We start from the raw sequence: 20,640 nt of genomic DNA, 5'->3' as shown, positions 1-20,640 counted from the left end.
TGCTGGTGGTACATAGGTAGGTTAATTTTTTCCTAAATCTTCTTTCTTTATTTCTATCTTTTCCTTCGGCCACTTTCATTTAAGTTAAGCCAGAAAATTTGTTTTTTTTTTTTCTTAAAAAATACTATTCGAATTATAACACTTTGTTATTGAAGGCGCGATAGCATCTAGTGGAAAAGTATTACATAAAGGATGAAAGGTAGCTAGGTTTGGACTCCTGCCAGACAGATTAACAGTAACTTTCGAGCAAGTTAAAACTTTCGTAGTATATGGAACCGTCAGATTTTGTTTTCGCGTTTTCAAAGGGGTTTGCATAGTAAAAATTGTTCGTATTATTACTATAATAATAATAACACACACACTCATAGCTCCGCACTAGGGAAACTCTGTATCGCGGGTGCCATGGACACAAACATAGACAACCACAAATTACAGCCAAACTCATGAGAGAAGTAAATGTAGGCCATACAAATATTTCTCTCGGCCCGGGAATCGAACCCGGGACCTCTGCGTGGCAGTCCAGCATTGATCAAACAAAAAAAATCCTTCTACTGATTTCGAACCAGCGAAAGTCGCCTCAACGTGGCTACGTTTACACTGGTGTGAGTTGTTTATGTTTGTTCCATCTATGGAGTTGTTGCGAATTATATCGTGATTAAGGGTCGTATTCTAGAATTCTACTCAATGCTCAAGTCAGGATTGCAATTGAAACACAAGCACTGGAAATACGACCCTAATGGCAGGGACTTGAGTATGATTTCGAGTGCTTTGAATCATACTCAAGTCCTGACTTGAGCATTGAGTAGAGTTCTAGAATACGACCCTTAGTGTTAGTTTTGTAATATCAGCATTAACAAATATAGTCTGTTCAATCTAGTCGACAAATTCTGAAGGTGAGATATCAGGCGTCTGCTCGGAGGACACTGGTTGGTCGGCACTACAGTTGGTAAGTTTGTACAATGTTTGTTACTAACTTAGATACAGTATTCGTTCTAGACAGCCTTGAAGATAGAGAATGACGAAGCTCACGAATCACGAAGATCAGAGGATCCCATTAGTTCCGATCCAGAGGATCGATATGAGGTCAAGGACCTATTAGGACAATGATAGTAGTCCTTTGAAGTTGAAAGAAGTATAAAGCAAAGGAAAAAAGACACTCTACTACAGGCTGTTGTGATAGAAAAGAATGTCGCATGTGTAATTTATGTTACGATAGCACCTTAGCCGTGGCGTCAGGAGTAGAAAATGGAGTGAATATACTGCACTACTTGTTATTATTGATATAAAGATCTAACAAACATAAAAAATCCTTCGATCAGAACTTCGTCAGAGGCTACAGCTCATAAAGCGCGAGACACTGCTGCTCTCGCATAGAAATCTCGCGCTTTGTGTCGCTCTCGCGCAAGTCGCGCCTTATCTTGCTAGCCTTACTGATCTTTGTCTTTGTTCTAAAGATTATTTTGCGTAGCGCCACCTGTGAGAAACCTATGAAAGTTTTTCTTCACTCAGTCAGGTACCTTTAAAGCTACCAACGGCTGACAAGAGATGTCGCTTTGTTAACTGTAATATTTATTTTCTTGAACACCATTATTTGTTTACTACCACGTTATTAATATATTTTTTGAGAAAACATTCCACTAGTTTGTTAACTAACTTCAGGTGTGCGACCTATCCTAAATTATGGACGCAGGTTCAGGATGCGTCCTACTAACGACAATCGTAACTTGAATCACGTTGTTTTCTAAAAGACACTTAGAGAGCAAGTTGAAGGTTCTTAACCTGTAAAATAATTTAAGCAACCAGACTGAGGACGCCCAGGTGGGTGTGGCCCTCAGCTCAGGGCACTACAGGACACTTCCGCCCGAAAACCGTCCTACAGGTGAAAATCTACGAGAGTATAAGCTAAACTAGGTACCTTAATACAAAACATACGATTCAGAAATTGCATATTTTGAGTCAATGCCTAATAACGGTAACGCAACAAACTTTGGAACTAATTTTTAATGTTTCCCAAATTTAGCTAACACCTGCCTGTCCTGCTTTGATGAATATGTATATGCATATTGTAGTTATGACGTACAGGTTCATTAATAGTCAACTCTTCGGCCTTGGAAGCGAAAACACGTCAAAACTTTATCTATGATGTAACATTCTTCAACGGTGATATTAAAGGCAAAATACTTTAAACGACCAATACAGATGGAGCTTTGGTATTTTTAATTTAATAACATACATGATGTCTTTTCAGTCAACAACAACGACATCAGCCCTTGAAGGCAGCCCTTGTGGTGACTACCACACTCACCGACGGCCAATCGGCTTGAGAATCAGAAAAAGTTTTATGCTCATACAATAAGAGCGAAAGAAAGAAAGACAATGTCTTTTTGACTCAAGGTTCAAGCCGTTTTAACGTCGATAATTGTGGTAGATTCCCTTTCATCAATGACCTTCTAGAACAGCAATCTCTAAAGCATGTAATTCATCCATAATTCATCAGAAAAATAGATTAAAAAGACTAAGACGTGTCTACCGCTAAGAAGGTTTAGAACATAGACATCACAGAACGGACCAGACTCCGGGTATAATTGCGTTACCGTAGACAGAGCAGTAATGAGGTAGAGAGAATAGTAATAGGAATATCATTAAAATAATCGATCTGGAATGTAATGACCTTTACAACATTATCATATAATAAAAAAGATAATTAACTTACAAAACGATAAAACATAGAGAGAGAGCCTTTGGACTTAGGCTTAATACGTTTAGACTAAATTAAATCCTTCCACCTACAGGAGTTAAAAAATATTAGGATTTGTAACCCTCCTCTAAGAGGAGACCAGCTTTGGGACATAGAATGGTTTAACGATGAAGATGCCAATATAAAGCCAAGGAGCATTCATGAAGATTATTAGACGATTTTTTTTGTTTACGAAGGTCATGTCAGTTTGACATCTCAAACTGGGTGAGGTTCTTAGAGGATGGAAAAAGTGAGGTCGCAGAGAGGATGGCGCTGTTGTAATTGGATGCGTTCTGAAGTACTAAAGTCAAAGTCAAGTCCGGTTTTTTTGTTTTTATTTGTTTTTATGACTCTGGGCACTTTGACCTTTTGAGCCAATCGTCAAAATGATCATAAATTCATAAGTTATAAAACGAAAATATATAGTTGGAAGGTTGCCACATTAAAAAAGGGATGAAGAATGCTTTATATACAGGCGATCTTGTCGATACAAGGGTTTTCTGGTGTTAACGATTTGGAAAATAAACAACCGTGGCGTTCTCTCTTTGCGAATTCGCCATTTCATGTTTAAAATCCGTTTTGGTATAATCTCTCTTGTACTTTCGAATTATTAATGTGAAAACTGAATAAACGAGTTCATTGCAATTCTCAGGACATTATTATTTAATCGCTAACTGACAAAATGATTACGGAAGGTGTCTCCACCGAGCCCCTTGTGCAACAAAACCTGTAAAGGTCTGAAAAAATCTGAATAAAGGGATTTAGATCCGAAAAAATGGTCAACAGCCAGCAATTTACTTTGCCTCCAAAGAGCCCAAAGTAACATTCTTAAGGTATTAACTGTTGCACCCTTTAGTAGCAGTCGAGCTCCTTGTGAAAGAGTCGTCCAGGGAAGTACTACCACCTTCCCTATTCATGCCGTCAAGCAGTAATGTAAGCATTACTGCGTTCCTGTTTTGAAGGGTAAGGGTGCTGTTGAAATTGCAGGTACATGGAACGTGTCAGCTTATGGCTCAATATTGACGGGCGTAGTGGCAGTGCCCCTCAGATCTTTGTGATTTAAAGTCAACTACAACTGTCATGAATAGGCGTTTCGCTTACCACAAGGCGCACGAATTGTTCGACCTGTCGCTTGAAATTATAAAAAAAAAACATTCGCACATTGAACTCGATACTGACTAAACGAATAGGACAACTTCTGGGAATTGGTCACTAAAGTTTATGGAATTAGGTTTAAATTATAAAAAACGAGAGTTTCGTTTAGTGACGGTGTTGTTTTCAACGTAACTTCACGTCTTTTATAAACATCTTTTGTGAGAGCTCAATATAAAGTGGTCATTTGACATTAACAACGTCTACGTTACATATTGATTAGAGTTCACGTATAAGATTTAGTACTTGTATGATAGTCCTGTTTACGACTAGAATGCAACAAAATTAAGAAGTTAACGCTCATGTGGTTAGTGTACGAAGATTGGGTATTATTTGAAATGGCAGTGTGATAACAGATGGTGAATTTTGATGCGTAATTTCATATCTTTGTGAATAATTAGGCGAATAAAGTGACGTTGTGAAGATGTGAGATGTTTTCTATGGTATTTACCGTTATGATTATATATTTTTATATCGGAGGGTTTGTCGGAAACATTCTATAGTTACTTACAGGTAGTGTTGAGTCACGGAAAAATTTCCATTTAGAAAAAATAATATTTTTCTGAAAAATAAATATTTTTCCCGCATTTTTCTACGTTTGACAGTTGACATCTGTCAAAAGTTGAAGATGCTGAACGAAAACGATGGCGCAATTATTTTTTTTTTACGTATGATTTTCTTTGTTAGCTATTGTCCTCGTCATTTTAAATCTCGTTTTCCTTTAACTTGCTCTTAGCTACACAATTTTATTTCATAATTCACGCTAAATAAAACTTCAAAAGATGTAAATAATATTATAAGGTAGGTATTATAATTATATATATTTTTTACATTTTCCAATTTTTTGTAAATTTTTCCGGAAGAATTTCTACTATTTGAAATTTTCCTCTATTTCAAACAAGTCGTGCGACTGGTGGTAAGCGAACTCCTATTCATAACAGTTGCAGTGCCATTCAAAGCTTTCAATTGCAAAGATCTGAGAGACGAAGAATGGCAGTACATTGCGCCCGTCACCCTGAGACTTAAATTGACAAGTCCAAGTGCCTGTAATTTCACCAGCACCCTAAACCTAATATGTAGCGTAAATTGGAATGTTCTTTGTAAAATTAAAAATAAGGTATTTGAGTAATAACTTTTGTAACTGTAGTGAACAATCTCAGTACAGAGTACTAAATAAACCGACCTCAAAAGTGCGTGGAATTACATATAATTACCAAGTTTATAGTCTATTTACCAAGTTTTATTGAAATATCCCCTAGTTCGCTACTATACGGAACTTGACACAGGAGTCAATAAAAATCTCACTACTCAAAGTATATTGAGAGAGAAAAACACCTTGAATTGGAGAATAGCAAATTCAACCATTAAAATAATCGCTCCTTATAATAAAATTTAGGCGCTATAAAAAATGTATAAAAATGAATCTTCATGCGTGAACAGTCACCCTTAGAGGTGGATGATTTTCTTCAAAATGAAATAGGACCACTATGGAGGTACCCTCTTTCCAATAAAAAAAGAATCATGAAAATCTGTTCACAAATACCGGAGTTATCGCGTAACATACATACAAAAAAAACAGTCGAATTGAGAACCTCCTCCTTTTTTTAAAGTCGGTTAAAAATAGGGTGGTTTGCATTAATATTAGACACAACTGTGTGATGACTGTACCACCTCAGTCAACCGTGACCATGAGACGTGTAAAGGGACCGAAACATTTGCTAACAACAACGCGAAACAATATACGCGATTTAAATCCGGAAAAATAGTTTCATTTCAAAATATATTTTGACTGCCTAAATGCTATAAGTATGGAATCCAACTTTTGATAGTCTCGAAAATCACGTTTTCTCTCAAGATTTTTTCCCGGGATGCGGAAATGCACCGAGAGTGAAAACCCTAGTGAAATCGTATAAGGAAGCGATTATTCCAACAACAAAAGCCTCTCTTAAATAAGAATAAAGAAAACAATGCATTATTAATAGAACAAAACAAGATAAGACAGAAATATCTAAGTTTTACCAGTAACGTGTGGCACAAATAACTAAGCACGTTGTAATAAAATACACTGAATAATGCTGCCTCGCGTCTGCAATGCAAACAGGAATATATAAAACTAAGTACGTAACTAAACAAACACAATACTTTCGATTATTTTTTCCCGTTCATGCGTCCCACTTCGTTTTAACTAGACATTTTTACATTAAGTAATGTTGTAGAGGTAAATAAATACATTAGTCTGTCTGCATGTCAGTTGTTTTATAGTAGACCTTTAAAAAGGAGTTACCATTTAAGTTACTCCAGGCAAATAAAGCGAAATTGACATCTTTCACGACTTACGTAAGTGTAAGTTTAAGCGGAATGTGACAACTGCTTTAAGGGTGGGGTTAGGCCCAACTCACTGGTGCAGAGTCCAAGCGTCGCAACGCGTCATTTTTGTCGCCTATAGCATATTCATCTCTACTTTCCCATTATTAAGGTACAAATATGTGTTATGCAATTACGGAACTTTTTGTAGTTGAAAAACAGGGCACGACGACCTTAGAGCGGTTACACACGGCGAATTTTAGCAGCGATGCAAACGCAATGGGAGCGCGCGACTTCATCGATACAAACGAGCGATTGCATCGCTACACTTGGAATTTATAGGCGAATCGCGCGTTTGTATCTTGTTGATGCAATTTCCTATAAACCGCAAGTGTCGCTGCAAAAAGTCGACGTGTGGTTACTCATAAGGGTTTTGTTCGAAAATCTCTTAGATAGCAGGTTTGGTTTTCTTTTTTTTCTCTTTACGTTATTTTTATTTTCTATTTTCGTTTTAAATTCAAGTTTTTGATGGTATTTTGCGCAATTGCTGTACGGTTTATAATATCTACAAAAATATATGACAACACAGTGTACACAGTGTACAGTGCACGGTTTGCTGGAAAACGTTGGTTCGAATCCAGTCTGATCGAAGGAATTTTTATATATGTTCGATCTTTGTATTAACAATTATAACAAACCAGTGGAGTAATTTCACAAAACGAATTGAATCCTATAGTGATCAAACATCGTGACGTTCAATAACTTACAAAAAATTACAGTGCAAGTTTATCTATGTATGTGCCGATATTCTATCTAAATAAATAAAAGTAAAAGTCATTTTTAGGTATATAGGTTCTGAACCATTTCCAGCTGAATCTGGTGTTGATAGCCAATACCACTGCTTTGGGTCACTGCTCTACCGAAGTTACCTTAAAAATGTCTACACAAAGGTCAATAATCCGGCTAAATTAAAAAGCCATCATTGTTTTTATTTATAGACTTATTACAAAAGTGCATAAATGATTGCACTCTCTTCCTTCGAATAAAAAAAACCATTAGGGATGGCACAGTTTTACAAATAATTGATCATTGGGAATTTTGATATTGGTTTCAAATCACTAGTGATTTGAAATTTCTATGAAAAAAAAAGCCGATGACGATTTAAATAAAACAAGTTCAGTTATTTATTGCATAAGCGTGACCAATATTCAATCGATACAAAAGCCGGCAATACTTACGCGCAATTAACTGTCATTTTACTCTATTTTCAAAAAAGACAGACTATATACTATCATGGATTTTTGTCAATCATGTACGCAGACGCTGCGACTACGAGATCGTATCAAAAATGAGGATATTCGCAAATTGACTAGTTTAACCGACATGTAGTACAATGAATTGCAAAACTTAACAGGCAGTGGACGGGGCACATTAGTCAAAGATATAGGCACATTGGACTTGTCAACTGTAGACCTGGGAATGACGAGTAATTCGAGCCAGTGGAGAAGAACCAGGAAAACCTGTAAGTAGCAGTAGAGCTCCTTGTGAAAGAGTTCGTCCTGGGAAGTACTGCCACCTTACCTATTTCTGCTGCCAAGCAGTAATGTCAGCATTACTGTGTTCCGGTTTTAAAGGGTAAGGGTGCTGGTGAAATTACAGGCACATGGGACTTGTTTATTTATGTCTCAGGGTGACGGGCGCAGTGGCAGTGCCCCTCAGATCTTTGCGAATTAAAACTCTGAGTGGCACTGTAACTGTCATGGACAGGCGTGTAGCTTACCATCAGGTGCACGATTTGTTCGTCCCGTCACTTGCTATTATATTTTAAATAATAGCACCATTTTGAAAGCGCTGTTGAATTTCCACAGCAGCAGTTATATTTCAAATTGTAACATAGTTGAATTGATAATATGAATATCGAGCACATAGACAGAAATAGAGACGAAATGTTATTTAAAACTATTCTGTCAAATCATTACGGCGACAACTACGCTCCGATTGGCCAGCCCGAATTCGAAACAATTTACGAGTGTCGTGAATTGTTTCACTACAAATCGATCAGTTCAACTTGAGCTTTGCTATAATGGAGGAAAATTGCATAATTACATATGTAATATTTAATTACCGATGAAATGTGATTTCGTTTATTTTGCAATTAGTTGTCTTGCTGTTTTTCCCACACCGCCGAATGGAACATCCCCCATTGTTAGAGATAATATCTTTATTAAGACGTACACACAGGTCAGTTTTTGGCGCTGTACTATTTCAGTTTTCTTTGTAATTTGTAATTTCAGCGCAGACGAGAGTTGATATTTAAAAGTGATATAAGGCCCATTTGTCTGATGAGTTGTCAGGGATGGATAGATCTTATTTCATCTCTAGTTCTGGTTATATACTCGATGATATGAAATAAGTGAATCCATTGTATTCTAATAATAACTGTGGGGTTATGCTAACAACATGATCCGGTTAACAAGTCGGTCAATAAACGATCTCATGACTATTTTTAGGAAGTGTCATCTTTATCGAAAGTAAATACATATGTGTTGGAACTGAGTGTTTAAACAGATGAATAGGCAAACTGTTATGTTTAATTTGTAGATTAGTTGGTAATTGTGATTTTATTAGACTTCATTTTACGTTAGCACGGTTTATGTAATTTTGTTAAAACATAATGTAAGGAGTTCAAACATACAACAAATTATAAAAACATATTAAGGAAATACAATCATTTCAATTATTCAAAAAGAAATTAAAATTCTACATCGTGAGGATTTTCTCGCAGTTTTGATGTTTTTATTTCTATGAGTTGGTATTGCTATTAAAGTTTCACCATGGCAATTGATATACAATGCTTGATTAGGGCGTCGCTTTTGTTTTTTTTAGAACACGAAATTTTATCTATATACCTTCATAAATTGGAATGTTTCTTTGTTAAATTAAAAATAAGGTATTTAATTAATAACTTTTGTAACTATAGTGAAAAAATAGGGTGGTTTACTTTAATATTAGACGTAACTGGTTGATGACTGTACCACCTCAGTCAACCGTGATCATGGGAACTATAAAGGGCCCGAAACGTTGGTTTGTTTTTTAAAACAAATATACGCGATTTAAATCCGGAAAAGTAGTTTCATTTCCTATCATTTCCCGTCATAGCTCATAATTTATTAGTACATAACATCGTGTGATGTTCTATGTATATGTGGGTGTCTTTGATGAATAAAGTTCAATTTAATTTAATTAAATACGAATATACAAATACCAAGTTCACAATTTGTAAAAAATTCAAAATTAATGTCAAAGGTAACGCTTTTGCGTCTGTTTCCAGACAAAATTGACGCACGACCTACCAGACAAAAAGTTTGATAACCTCTGATTTAGAATATAGTTCACCTATATAACCCAAGACGTTTTGGGAACTTCATACAATTTTCAAGGATTGTAAACCTTCTTAGATTTTATAATTAATCACGATGGTTTCTTTCATATTTACAAATGTATGTAACTTCCACATTAATATTTAAACGATTAGATACGTGGTCAATCGAGAAGCAACTGCTCTACCTAACGGAAATGTGCGTGCGCAAGTTTACATGTGATAGTAAATTTGTTTTAACATAATTATAATTTAAATCAGGAATGCATCCATTACACATTACAAATTCTAATTTAAAATAATCAAAAATATAAAATACGAAATTCATTCCATTCCAAAATTTGAAATAACAAGTTTTGAAACAGCTATTTGGAGAGTTATTGGTAAAATGTACGTGTTTATTACAAATATAAATTAAATAAAAATAAATTGCAATTGGAAAAGCACTTTGCTTAAACTACTAAAATTAATATAAAAGTATCATGTAACATGCAATAAACAGTTAAATAGATAAAAATACAATAGTTCCGATACGTTCACAGTCCTGACTAGCTAAAATCCCGACTCGTCCCAGTCATCAATTGTCACAGTATCGACAAGTTAGTCCTGTCTTGCCACGATCCTGACTCGTACAGTTCCGACTCACCCCAATCGCGATTTCATTTTTCATTAAATTTTTCAGCCATTACTCTCCCACTGCAAAGGCCTTTCTTCCCTTTTTCCACTCTTCGCGATTTAACGCCGCGATTAGTCCATGAAAATATTATTATTATTTCTCTCAAAATATATTGGAGATGGTGCACATCGTAACAGTAATAACTACACCGACATAATATGGTAGTCGCAAGAAGCGTACTATTGTAAGTATAAGTCATTATTTCAAATATGAAGTTGAAATCGCTTCTAATTGACGTTTCCGAATATATCCCAATCCATTAATATGTGCGCGCTGAACGTGTTCGTCCAATTTTAATTATCAGAATGAGTCCCGATTCATCCCACAGAAAAGGTCCCGATTCATCCTACTCGCAAAATATTTGCAAATGAAACGCGTTACGATTACTTTGTACTTTGGTGAATTTGGTTTGGTGAGTTTGGTTGGTGGTTTGGTTGACTGTGGTGAATTGAAACTTCATATTTAGATTTAACTCCCTAAAATTAAGTTCAAGTAGGCAATAAAAATGTAGACAAAAACTTACAAAATAAGTCCATATTCATATTTTCATTTTATGATAAATGTTTCATTCTTGTCGGTGCAATATAAGGCGAATTGAGAAATTCCTCCCTTTTTGAAGACGGTAAGAATTATAACACTTTTGAAATCACTTTAACTTTCGTAACCCGACTACGGCGATCCAAAAAATAGAATAAAGTTTTCTTTATTCAGCTTTTTTTCTTTTTTGTTCTACGACGCACGAGTTCTGTATTCTAGTACACTATACGTTCTGTAGCAATCACAGTTGTTATAGGTGACCCTGACCAATTACGGTTAACCTATAGAAGCTTAGGATCGTCAGGAGCGCAATGTGTCCACTTTGTGCGCGATTTTCATTTCCTACTTTGCATTTGAAGACTTGGGACAAAAATAGATGTGTTTTCAACCTGCTATGTAAACAAAACATTTATTTTGACCTTTGTTTTCGAATTCGTACTCTGTAACTTGAATTGGCATGCTTACTATCACGCTGCCCCAATGTGGGTAAGGGGCTCGTACGTTTTCCGAGGGTTGTGACTTCTTCGACGTGCGGGTTTTATTATGATATTTTCCTTCACCGAAAAGCCATTCCGAAAAACATAGAAGTGCGAGCCCGAATTCGAATCCACGGCTTCTGCTCGAGAGATGGTAGGTCAAACCATTATGCAAGCACAACTACAAAACAATGTGATTGAAATAAACAAGATGTTGTTTATGTTGGCCATATAACTTGTTTTTAGCAACATGTTTTTTTTTTTATATAATACCAAGTGACGGGACGAACAAGTCGTGCGCCTGGTGGTAAGCGACACGCCTGTCCATAACAATCGCTCAGAGCTTTAAAACGCAAAGATGTAAGGGGCACTGTTTCCGCCCCTTCAAAACTGGAATGCAGAACAGGTAAGGGAAGTACTGCCACATCCCTTAACGAACACTTTCACAGGAACACGAACAGCGTCTCCGAAAATGAACTTTAAAGTCGTAAATGAGTTACCCTTTAAGCTATGTCCGGACATTGTATCCGGCACTAGCTCTCCAGTAGATGATGAGCTAGACATTCTACAACTAGAGAGACGCTTCGGCGTCGGGAAGTGAACGGGCCTTACAGCTCCGCCACCAAATAGAAGATTTGGTAGTAGACTTTAGAGTCGATGGCTTAGCGATGACAACCGTTAGTTGCGCAGTGCGCGACGAAGTGAGCGTGCCTAGAACTCCGTTATCTATCTGGAAAATAGGGAGGGTGCTGTACGTGCACCCGGAGCAGCTCACCCAAAGCACTTAGCCTTTTGAGAACCGAACGAAGTGCAAACGGGCTGATCTGGAGTCAGGACTTGAATAAGTCTGCAGGCAGGGAATTCCACTCCGTAACCGTTCACCATATAAATGTGGAAGCGTAACGCTTCGTGCGAATCTTTGAAATATCCACAACATAGGTATGGTACACAAGCCCACGTCTAGTTCCCCGGCTAAGCAATGGGAAGACGGAATTAAATCGTGTAATGAGACTGTAACAACATAATATTGTATTGTCATGTAGGGCAAGAGCTTTCATTTTAATTTATGTCACGAATCAATTAAAGTTGATTTTATCATGGGTGGTATCGCTTCTTCGATTGCACATTTTATTTTAAGTGTTACAGTTACATCGACACAATCAATGATTTCATCGTCAAGGAAGTCACGTATTATTTATTACACAAAATATGACCGGTGAATTTCTAGAGCTGACTTATACCCCCAATTATTTCTCAGTCTTCATTGTATACGTGTTGTGTCCACAGGCCGAGGCCAAGAAAGGCGCCAGATTTTTATGTAAATTCCGACTCTTGAAGGCGACAATAAGGCCTAGTAATGCGTTCAACATACGTTTTACCTAATGCGCGCTTACAGCTACACGAATTTTATTATATACACAGAGCGGGAACGCTAATTTTCTCAAGGCAGTGCAGGTTTCGTCTGTAACCACCTGAATAGCATGTTTTCCTTGCTCCACCGGTGGCGCATTCCGTTTTATTAATGAGATCACTGCTTAGTTCTGGAGCAAAGATAGGGTCTACAATGGAACGAGCTCACCCAGAAGATGTCTATTCAGTCGAACCTTAAAAAACTCGGATTGTATGTGGTCGGAAGCAGTCACACACAGCGCATAATAAAAGATAACGTAAAGCGCTTAGTACGCCTGAAAGAAATATCGACCAAGTAAGGATGATACCCCTTCGTACGTCTGAACCTGTTAATTCAATACGAAACATAATTTTCCCCGCCTACTGAGAATCTTCGTCTAGACACGAATTCGTGTAGCCGATCTGGAAGTGTTTAAACCGGTTTCGTATTAAAGCTAGCCGGGGTAAGGACGATTGGCTCAGGTGGGGATTTTCAGATCGATCTAACGAGAATTATTTGTGCGGTGCGATTCATACGATGGCCCATGTCTGCCCTGCGTGCTCTATGGGCGCGTTCCCACTATGTCGTGGACGATTTTTTATCGTTGAACGACTGTCGTGACTAGCTGTTCCCACTAGATCGTGACGACAATAGGAGCTGCGACAATCTGTCGTCACGTTTTCATCGTGACGTTTTTTTATCGTCTGACGACTGTCGTTCTAGCTGTTGCCACTGTGACGACAGTTTGTCGTTGTAACCATAAAAAATCGTGAACGACAGTTAATTGTGTCGTGCTATATGTGACAAACTTCATTTAAATATACAAGCCACGACACTGTAAACCGCACGACAATCTGTCGTCACGACATAGTGGGAATGGGCCCTAACACTTACACGCTTAAGGATTTAATGGCGGCTACTAGAGACGCGATCGACGTGGCTCAATTTTGGGCCACAATAGAGTAGTATACGCCGTAGATAACAAGAACAATAGAAAAATGGGACTCACCTGTCCATATCTCGATGACGCTAAATGCACATTCCTGTTCTTAAGGGAGAAGTCTGGTCTCTTTCCCAAACCATATCCACCTTTGTTCTGCCCCAGATACTTCTTTGGCCTGTCCAGTCTTTCCGTGCTCCCTGTCTCGTTCTCATCCTCCCTCTTTGAAGTCGACGGGATCCCTCGATACGCCCCCCGCGTTCCCCTGATAACAAAATGGACTTTGCTCATTCCATGTACAACCGTATAGTTAGGGAGTCATCACACTATTTACCAGCTTGAGTCAGTAAAAAAATATATGTACAGCTTATTGCATACATATTACTTGGGCATAAATCTTTTTTTGAGTGGCTTAGTCCTTAAGATATGACTCTTAATTATAACACAGTTTTTGATTAAGTTTTTAATTTTGCAGAGGCATTCTAAACATGAAACAATGGAACACAAGTTTCTCTAAATAAAAGTAAATAAGTTTTGTTTTGTTTGAAAATAACGCTCACAATCAACATAGCCCCGCACTAGGGAAACCCTGTGTCGCGGGTGCCATGGACACACACATAGATAACCACAAATTACACCCAAACTCACGAGAGAAATAAATGTAGGCCATACAAATATTTCTCCCGGCCCGGGAATCGAACCTAGGACCTCTGCGTGGCATGGTAACCGTTTGGCCACTGAGGCAGTCTGTTTGAAAATGTGATATGATTATGGTGTAAGAAATTACAAAAAACATCGCTCGAGCGAACGTTTAAAAAACTGTACCTTTGAACTCATCAGTCGTATAAAAAGTGCAAGAGGTCGATTTTTAAGATCTTGCGTTATTCTATTTTGTGGTATATTCAAAATTACCATTCCATACTGATCATATATTTTTTTCATCAACTCACCAACTTCAAATAAAAAAAATATGTATATCGTGTCCAACTTCAATTGTAAAGAATCAGTAAAAGTATTAAAATGGAACTCAAACTGTTTCTATGTTTAAAAATTAAAAAAATCGGAATCGTTAACTACTAGATGAAATGTCGATACGCGGAAGTCACTCTTTTTCTTTCTTTTTTTTTGCACACACAACATTTACAATAATTTAATTTTATCCCATAGACTTAACAAGGTGACCTTTGACCTCAAATAGCTCAATTATCTTAGGTCACAGGTCGAAATTCAAAACTTGGTCTTTGTCACGACATACAAAATTGTAATTTTATCTTTTGTTTTTATAATGAATGGCGTAACGTTTATGTATGATATGTACGCAATAAATAATAATAATAAGCCGTGGTAGCTTAATGGTTTGACCTACCGCCTCTCAAGTAGAGGGTAGTGGGTTCGAATCCACGTTTGCACCTAAAAGTTTTCGGAATTTATGTGCGAAATTTTATTTGAAATTTGCCATGAGCTATTCAGTGAGGGAAAATTTCGTGAGGAAACTTGAACACATCTGCAAAACAATTTAGCGATGTGTGTGAAGTTCCCAAATCTGCAAAGCAATTTAGTGCTGTGTGTGAACTTCCCAAACCAATGCGAGGCCTGTGGGACTAATATTGTATATACTAATTAAATAATAATGTTCCAAACAACCACACCAACTATGAGGTCTCAATCTAGGGAATTCCCTGCACTTTGAATATCAAAAGAACGCAATTCTCTCTGTATCACTACGTAAGACCCACATCAGATTCAATTTAGAAAAGTTCGTCAAATTGGTCCAATACATATATTATGTATACCTAACCTGACCATACGTCCCGCTTTGAGCGTGACAGTCCCACTTTTAACTTCGTGTCTCGCTACTCCCTAAAATACTTAAAAATGTCCTGCTGTGACAAAACAGGCACAACCGTAACAGCATGTAAATCATGTCGCCCGCGCCATTAAGCCGGGTTCACGAGTCTTTGACTTGCGTTGTTCGCTTGCTTGCGTGACTCTCTTCGCGCATACACGAAGATCTGTCGCGTACGCGCAGGCAGGACTGTTCACGAGTCGCTCGCTTGCGCCGGTTACTGATTTTGCATTGGATTTCTTTGCATTACGTGAGTTTGATATCTAGCAAGCTTGATATATCCACGCAAGCAACAGTCGAGGTCTCGGATACCGACTTCGCGCATTAACAGATTGCGGCACACGTCGCCGACAAGTGCAATACGTGTAGATTAGTTTAGTTTATTTTATATTGTATGTATGTTAGTCGTTAAGGTATATATTATATAGGTCATGTGGCCTGAAATAAATGTCTAAATATTTTTTTTTTAAATCGTTATGAACTTCATGCAGTCGTGTTATTACACCCTTAGGGCGCATTCCCATTATAATAATAATGACAACAGATAGTTGTACAGTTTAAAGTGTCGTGGCTTGTATTTAAATGAAGTTGTTCACATATAGGATAACACGATTAATGGTCGTTCATGACTTTTTTGACGTTACGACGACATTCTGTCGTGACGATGGGATGTACTAGAACGACAGTCATCGGATGGTAAATAAAACGTCACGATAAAAATGTGACGACAGATAATCGCAGCTTCAAACGTTTCTGTCTTGCAAACGACAAGGCGGCTGCCGTAAACTGATAAATTGTCGTCACGATCTAGTGGGAACAGCTAGAGACGACAGTCGTTCAAGGATAAAATAAACGTCAACCACACAGTCATGACAGATAGTCGTGATATGGGAACCGGCTAGACGCGACAGTCGTCCAACAATAAATAAAACGTGACAGCATAATGGGAACGCGCCCTTAGTTGTGCGTCCGTACTGCGGGTGAATTGCTTTTGGCGGTAATTAATCTGCTGCTTTTTTAAATTTTTGATCATGCAACATTTTTAGTTCTTTTTTAATATTTTTTAAAAGAACTAAACATTTCGTAAACATCATAAATGTTCTTACTTTTAATAATAAATTTACAAGCGTCCCGCTCTGTGGAAAATGAATAATGGTTACGTCACACCCCGGACACTCCATACAATGGTCGAAAGTTATTTACCTTCCACTACTACTACATACAGCAAGACGCCATCTGCACACGCGCAAAAGTTGCAAGGTTAACCATCACTTGGTTAGAGGGGCAACATAGCGAAAATTGTAACGCGAATCTGTTATCTTTAATTTTATTAATAGAATCCTAATAATAACACATGTACATTATATTTTTCATTAATTCACTAATTAAATAATATTGAAGATTTATTTAAAATATATATTAAAAGCACTTAAAATGTTATATTTTGGACAGGTACTTTTAAATAAGGTAACCAAGGTATTTGAAATTGCGTGTCCCAAGTCTATTATTACCTAGTTAATAATTAGGTATATCCATTACGTAATATTTATCGGCAATACAAGTTGAAAATTCAAGGACCCTTGTCTGCTTGGTAACGAATTTACACCGTCTCATTATATTGACATAATAAATTTGTATTATATATTACAATGCTGGTTGCTAGCGGGAAATGAATGCGACAAGCTGAGGACCGGGCGAAATGGCGCACATCGGGGGAGGCCTATAATAATAATAATAACGCACACACTCAACATAGCCCCGCACTAGGGAAGCCCTGTGTCGCGGGTGCCATGGACACACACATAGACAACCACAAATTACACCCAAACTCACGAGAGAAATAAATGTAGGCCATACAAATATTTCTCCCGGCCCGGGAATCGAACCCGGGGACCTCTGCGTGGCAGTCCGGTATGGTAACCGTTCGGCCACGGAGGCAGTTAAATCTCCAGCAGTGAACTGCGATAGGCTGATGATTACACTACACTAAATAAATGAAGAAAACAATAACTGAATGAGTCTCAGACATAAGTTTTTTTCAACTTCGTTTCATCTTTTGGAAAACGAAAGAATTTCCTCTCTTTATCCCGTTTAAATGTCGATAAACAGCCGTACACAGCACAAATCACGACCATTATAAATAGTAACGTACAAGATATTATTTAATAACGTACAAGTTTCGTAATGAATAAATGAAAACTATATTCAAATATCAAAGCGGTCTTAGCGCAAAAACGGTTCACCGACAGCCTTCTTGTCGTTCTGTCAATGTGACCGTCAATGTGTGGGGTGTGGTGCGGTATCCAAAGTTAGGGAGGGGCAGAGAGTGTTCATTCTAGTTACTTTTTTGTACTCTGTTCACGTTATGTATACCTCCTGCAGCACCCATAGTGCAAATCATTGCGCCACCAACGTCGCTTTCTTTTCTATTAAAAAAAATATATTATTAATTACCTTATGGTCTTCTCCGGGCTTTTATCCAGTTTCCTCGTTATCAAATTATCCTTCCTCTGTTTACTCCTCGCGGACACGTTTGACGCCATATTGTCCATACTACACGAGGAGCTTCAATACCCCATATTCAAATAAAAAAATCATCCTAACTTATCTAACGATACGAAAAAAAAGCTAAAGCTGACTGGTCAATATATAGATATCCAAATCCACAATCTCGATGTTAAAAAATTCATTTCGATAAATTAATGTTCTTAAATCGTTATTTTATATGATTTCCTTTTGATAATCTACAAAATATAATGAATATGATATTTGTGTTGCTATTTACTAAAACATAAAAGTTTATTTGTTATTAAATAAATAACTAATTCCGTCTTTTTTTTCTCTCTCGCTGCATTGGCATCCTGCGCGTGGCGCTTGCGTTCTCGACTTTCGCTAAAAACTAGCGAAAAAAAATTATAATTCTAAAAGTAACAGTCTTGAGGAGTTTTTGGAAAGTTATTGCAGAGTTGGATTTTTCTGATGTTATCTGAAACAAAGACAAACAATAATTAAACGACAAATCGCAGTAAAAACAGTGTACAAAACGGCGGCAAAATGATCGATGGATCATTAAAAAAAAAAACTGGACATTCATCAACCCATACTAAAAAACCAATATACTGAAATTCATTACCAAAAATTATTGCTGTATACATAGTGCTTTTTTTGACAGACACAGATATACAAAGGTTTCAAACTTATAACTACCCTCTTTTTGCATTGGAAGTTAAAAACCAATACAATCCTTTCCAATCCGTTTCCATACTCATGCTCACTTTTAAAAATCCTTTCACTGCGCCGGCATTTTATTTTATTCTGGGCGAAATCTAAGTTTAGTGCCACAGATGCATCTTTCGTTATCAGTAATAAAATGACAGGTGACAGCACTATATATTTTTCAGAATTCTAAAATTAGATTTGACAACAACATACTACGTCTAAATTTAGCATGCAGAGTACAATTTGACATACCTAAACTAAAATCCTCCGTTTTTCCGACGAAAGAGACAAATGCCAACGCTTTTTATTAAGTCTCGATTTACATAAGCTATAAGAAACTTATGTTGTTATAATAACCAGGAGAAGAAAACTAGTCCAGCGTTCAGACGTAAAATATCGGAAGTTAAAAGACACCAGGAGTCAGCAAAGAGTAAACTAGTCAGCACTGCAATGACTGAGTTTACACCGACGTTGATTACTAAACTAAATTCAGTATTGGTTCATGTCCCGAAGACAGAATATCTTGAAGCGTAACTAGATTTAGAGAGAAAGCCGTCTGTTGTACAGACGGTACGAGGTTCCGTGTCGATAAATGTGGTGACTCTCTCAATCATATTTAATTTACGTTCGCCTGAATCGACGGCATCATATTGTTATTACTGTATACTATCCAAATGATTTCTATCATCTTATTCAGTTCAAATAATATTATAATGAGTAATTACCAACAGGTGTATGTTTATTTTGGTCTAAATGCAATCTATTAACGTTTTTAAATAGTCATGTGTATCGTGGTGATTTATTACATAGTGTATTTTATAAGTTTTAATGCAAGATGTGTAATTATTAAGTATTACGTTTATATTTATTTACATTTATATAAAGGAAATATAGGATTTCTTAAATTTGAGCAAATGAATTCAGAAATTAGTTAACATGTTTTCCCGTTTTCATTATAGTTGGTTCATTTACGCAACAAGTACTTACTTTTATACTTGTGTAGGGGTGAATTTCACTTTCCGAATTTCAATGGCACTTTTTGAGTGATATTTGTAAAACTCTTTTTTCTTTTGGTTTTAAGGTCTTAAACGTACAAATAAGTTCTAGCAATGGCAATGATTATAATATCACAGAAATACTAAGTTATATTATTAATACAACAAAAAAACGACATTTTAAGTCACACGAATGAGATTGCAGTAACACGAATGATTTTCTCATGAACATAAATAAGAAAGACGACACAGTAATGAGAAATTATTATTACAACACACATTTTATCGTTCATAAAAAAAACATTTAACATGTAACAAATATTTTAATATAATTTCTTGTATCAAAATTTCTCATCCGTGTAAGACCATCTATCTATCTATATGTAATAAATAAATAAATGTAAATAAGTATTTTGTTAATGTCATATAAACTTTGTACATCTATATATCATCATTACCACCATCAACATCATCATCATGATCACCATTATCATCAGCATCATTACCATTCACATCATCATCACTATCATCGTCATCATCGTCATCACAATCATCATCGTTACCACCGTCATCACCACCACTATCACCATCTAATTGTTATATTTCAAGTAAAGGTTTGGCTTAAAGTAACTATTTCACTTTAAAGTAGACAAGAATGAGAGCGACAATAATGATATTCGGATACATTTTTAATTGTCAAGTGTGTAAAATATGCTGGACCGTTATAAAAGTGCATGAATTTTAAAGTTCCCTTTGTCTAATTGATGTACAATAAAGTTTACAAAACTATTACTTAATACTTATTTAGATAGATTGCTTTACGTGAATGAGAACGATTTAGTCACTAGCACTGAAATTGGTATTTAAGTCGATTTTTTGCTAAAACGGAGACGCACAGGTTACTTCACTGTATACACTCCAATCCTACAGGAGCCTCTTCTCACGTGTGCGAAGGGTGAAGGTGATGCGGTATGAACCTTTGTTATTAG

At 36.7% G+C, this 20,640-nt stretch overlaps 1 protein-coding gene across 1 annotated transcript in view; it reads right to left on the bottom strand.

Moving 5' to 3' along the window:
* Window positions 1–18,369, bottom strand: part of LOC113228959 (serine/threonine-protein kinase WNK1-like) — a 130,380-nt gene extending 112,011 nt beyond the window's left edge. The window contains exons 1-2 of the mRNA XM_026462403.1: window positions 17,892–18,369; window positions 13,661–13,856 (exon numbers count right to left, since the gene is read on the bottom strand). Coding sequence (XP_026318188.1) covers window positions 13,661–13,856; window positions 17,892–17,989 — 294 coding nt within the window. The 5' untranslated portion in view covers window positions 17,990–18,369. The remainder of the gene's footprint in view (window positions 1–13,660; window positions 13,857–17,891) is intronic.
* Window positions 18,370–20,640: the final 2,271 nt, after the last annotated feature.

The sequence above is a fragment of the Hyposmocoma kahamanoa genome, unplaced genomic scaffold, assembly GCF_003589595.1.
Source record: "Hyposmocoma kahamanoa isolate Upper Pololo Valley unplaced genomic scaffold, ASM358959v1 263, whole genome shotgun sequence".
NCBI lineage: Eukaryota > Metazoa > Arthropoda > Insecta > Lepidoptera > Cosmopterigidae > Hyposmocoma > Hyposmocoma kahamanoa.
The sequence above is the reverse complement of the archived record's forward strand: the minus strand, read 5'-3'. Positions and strand labels throughout refer to the sequence as shown.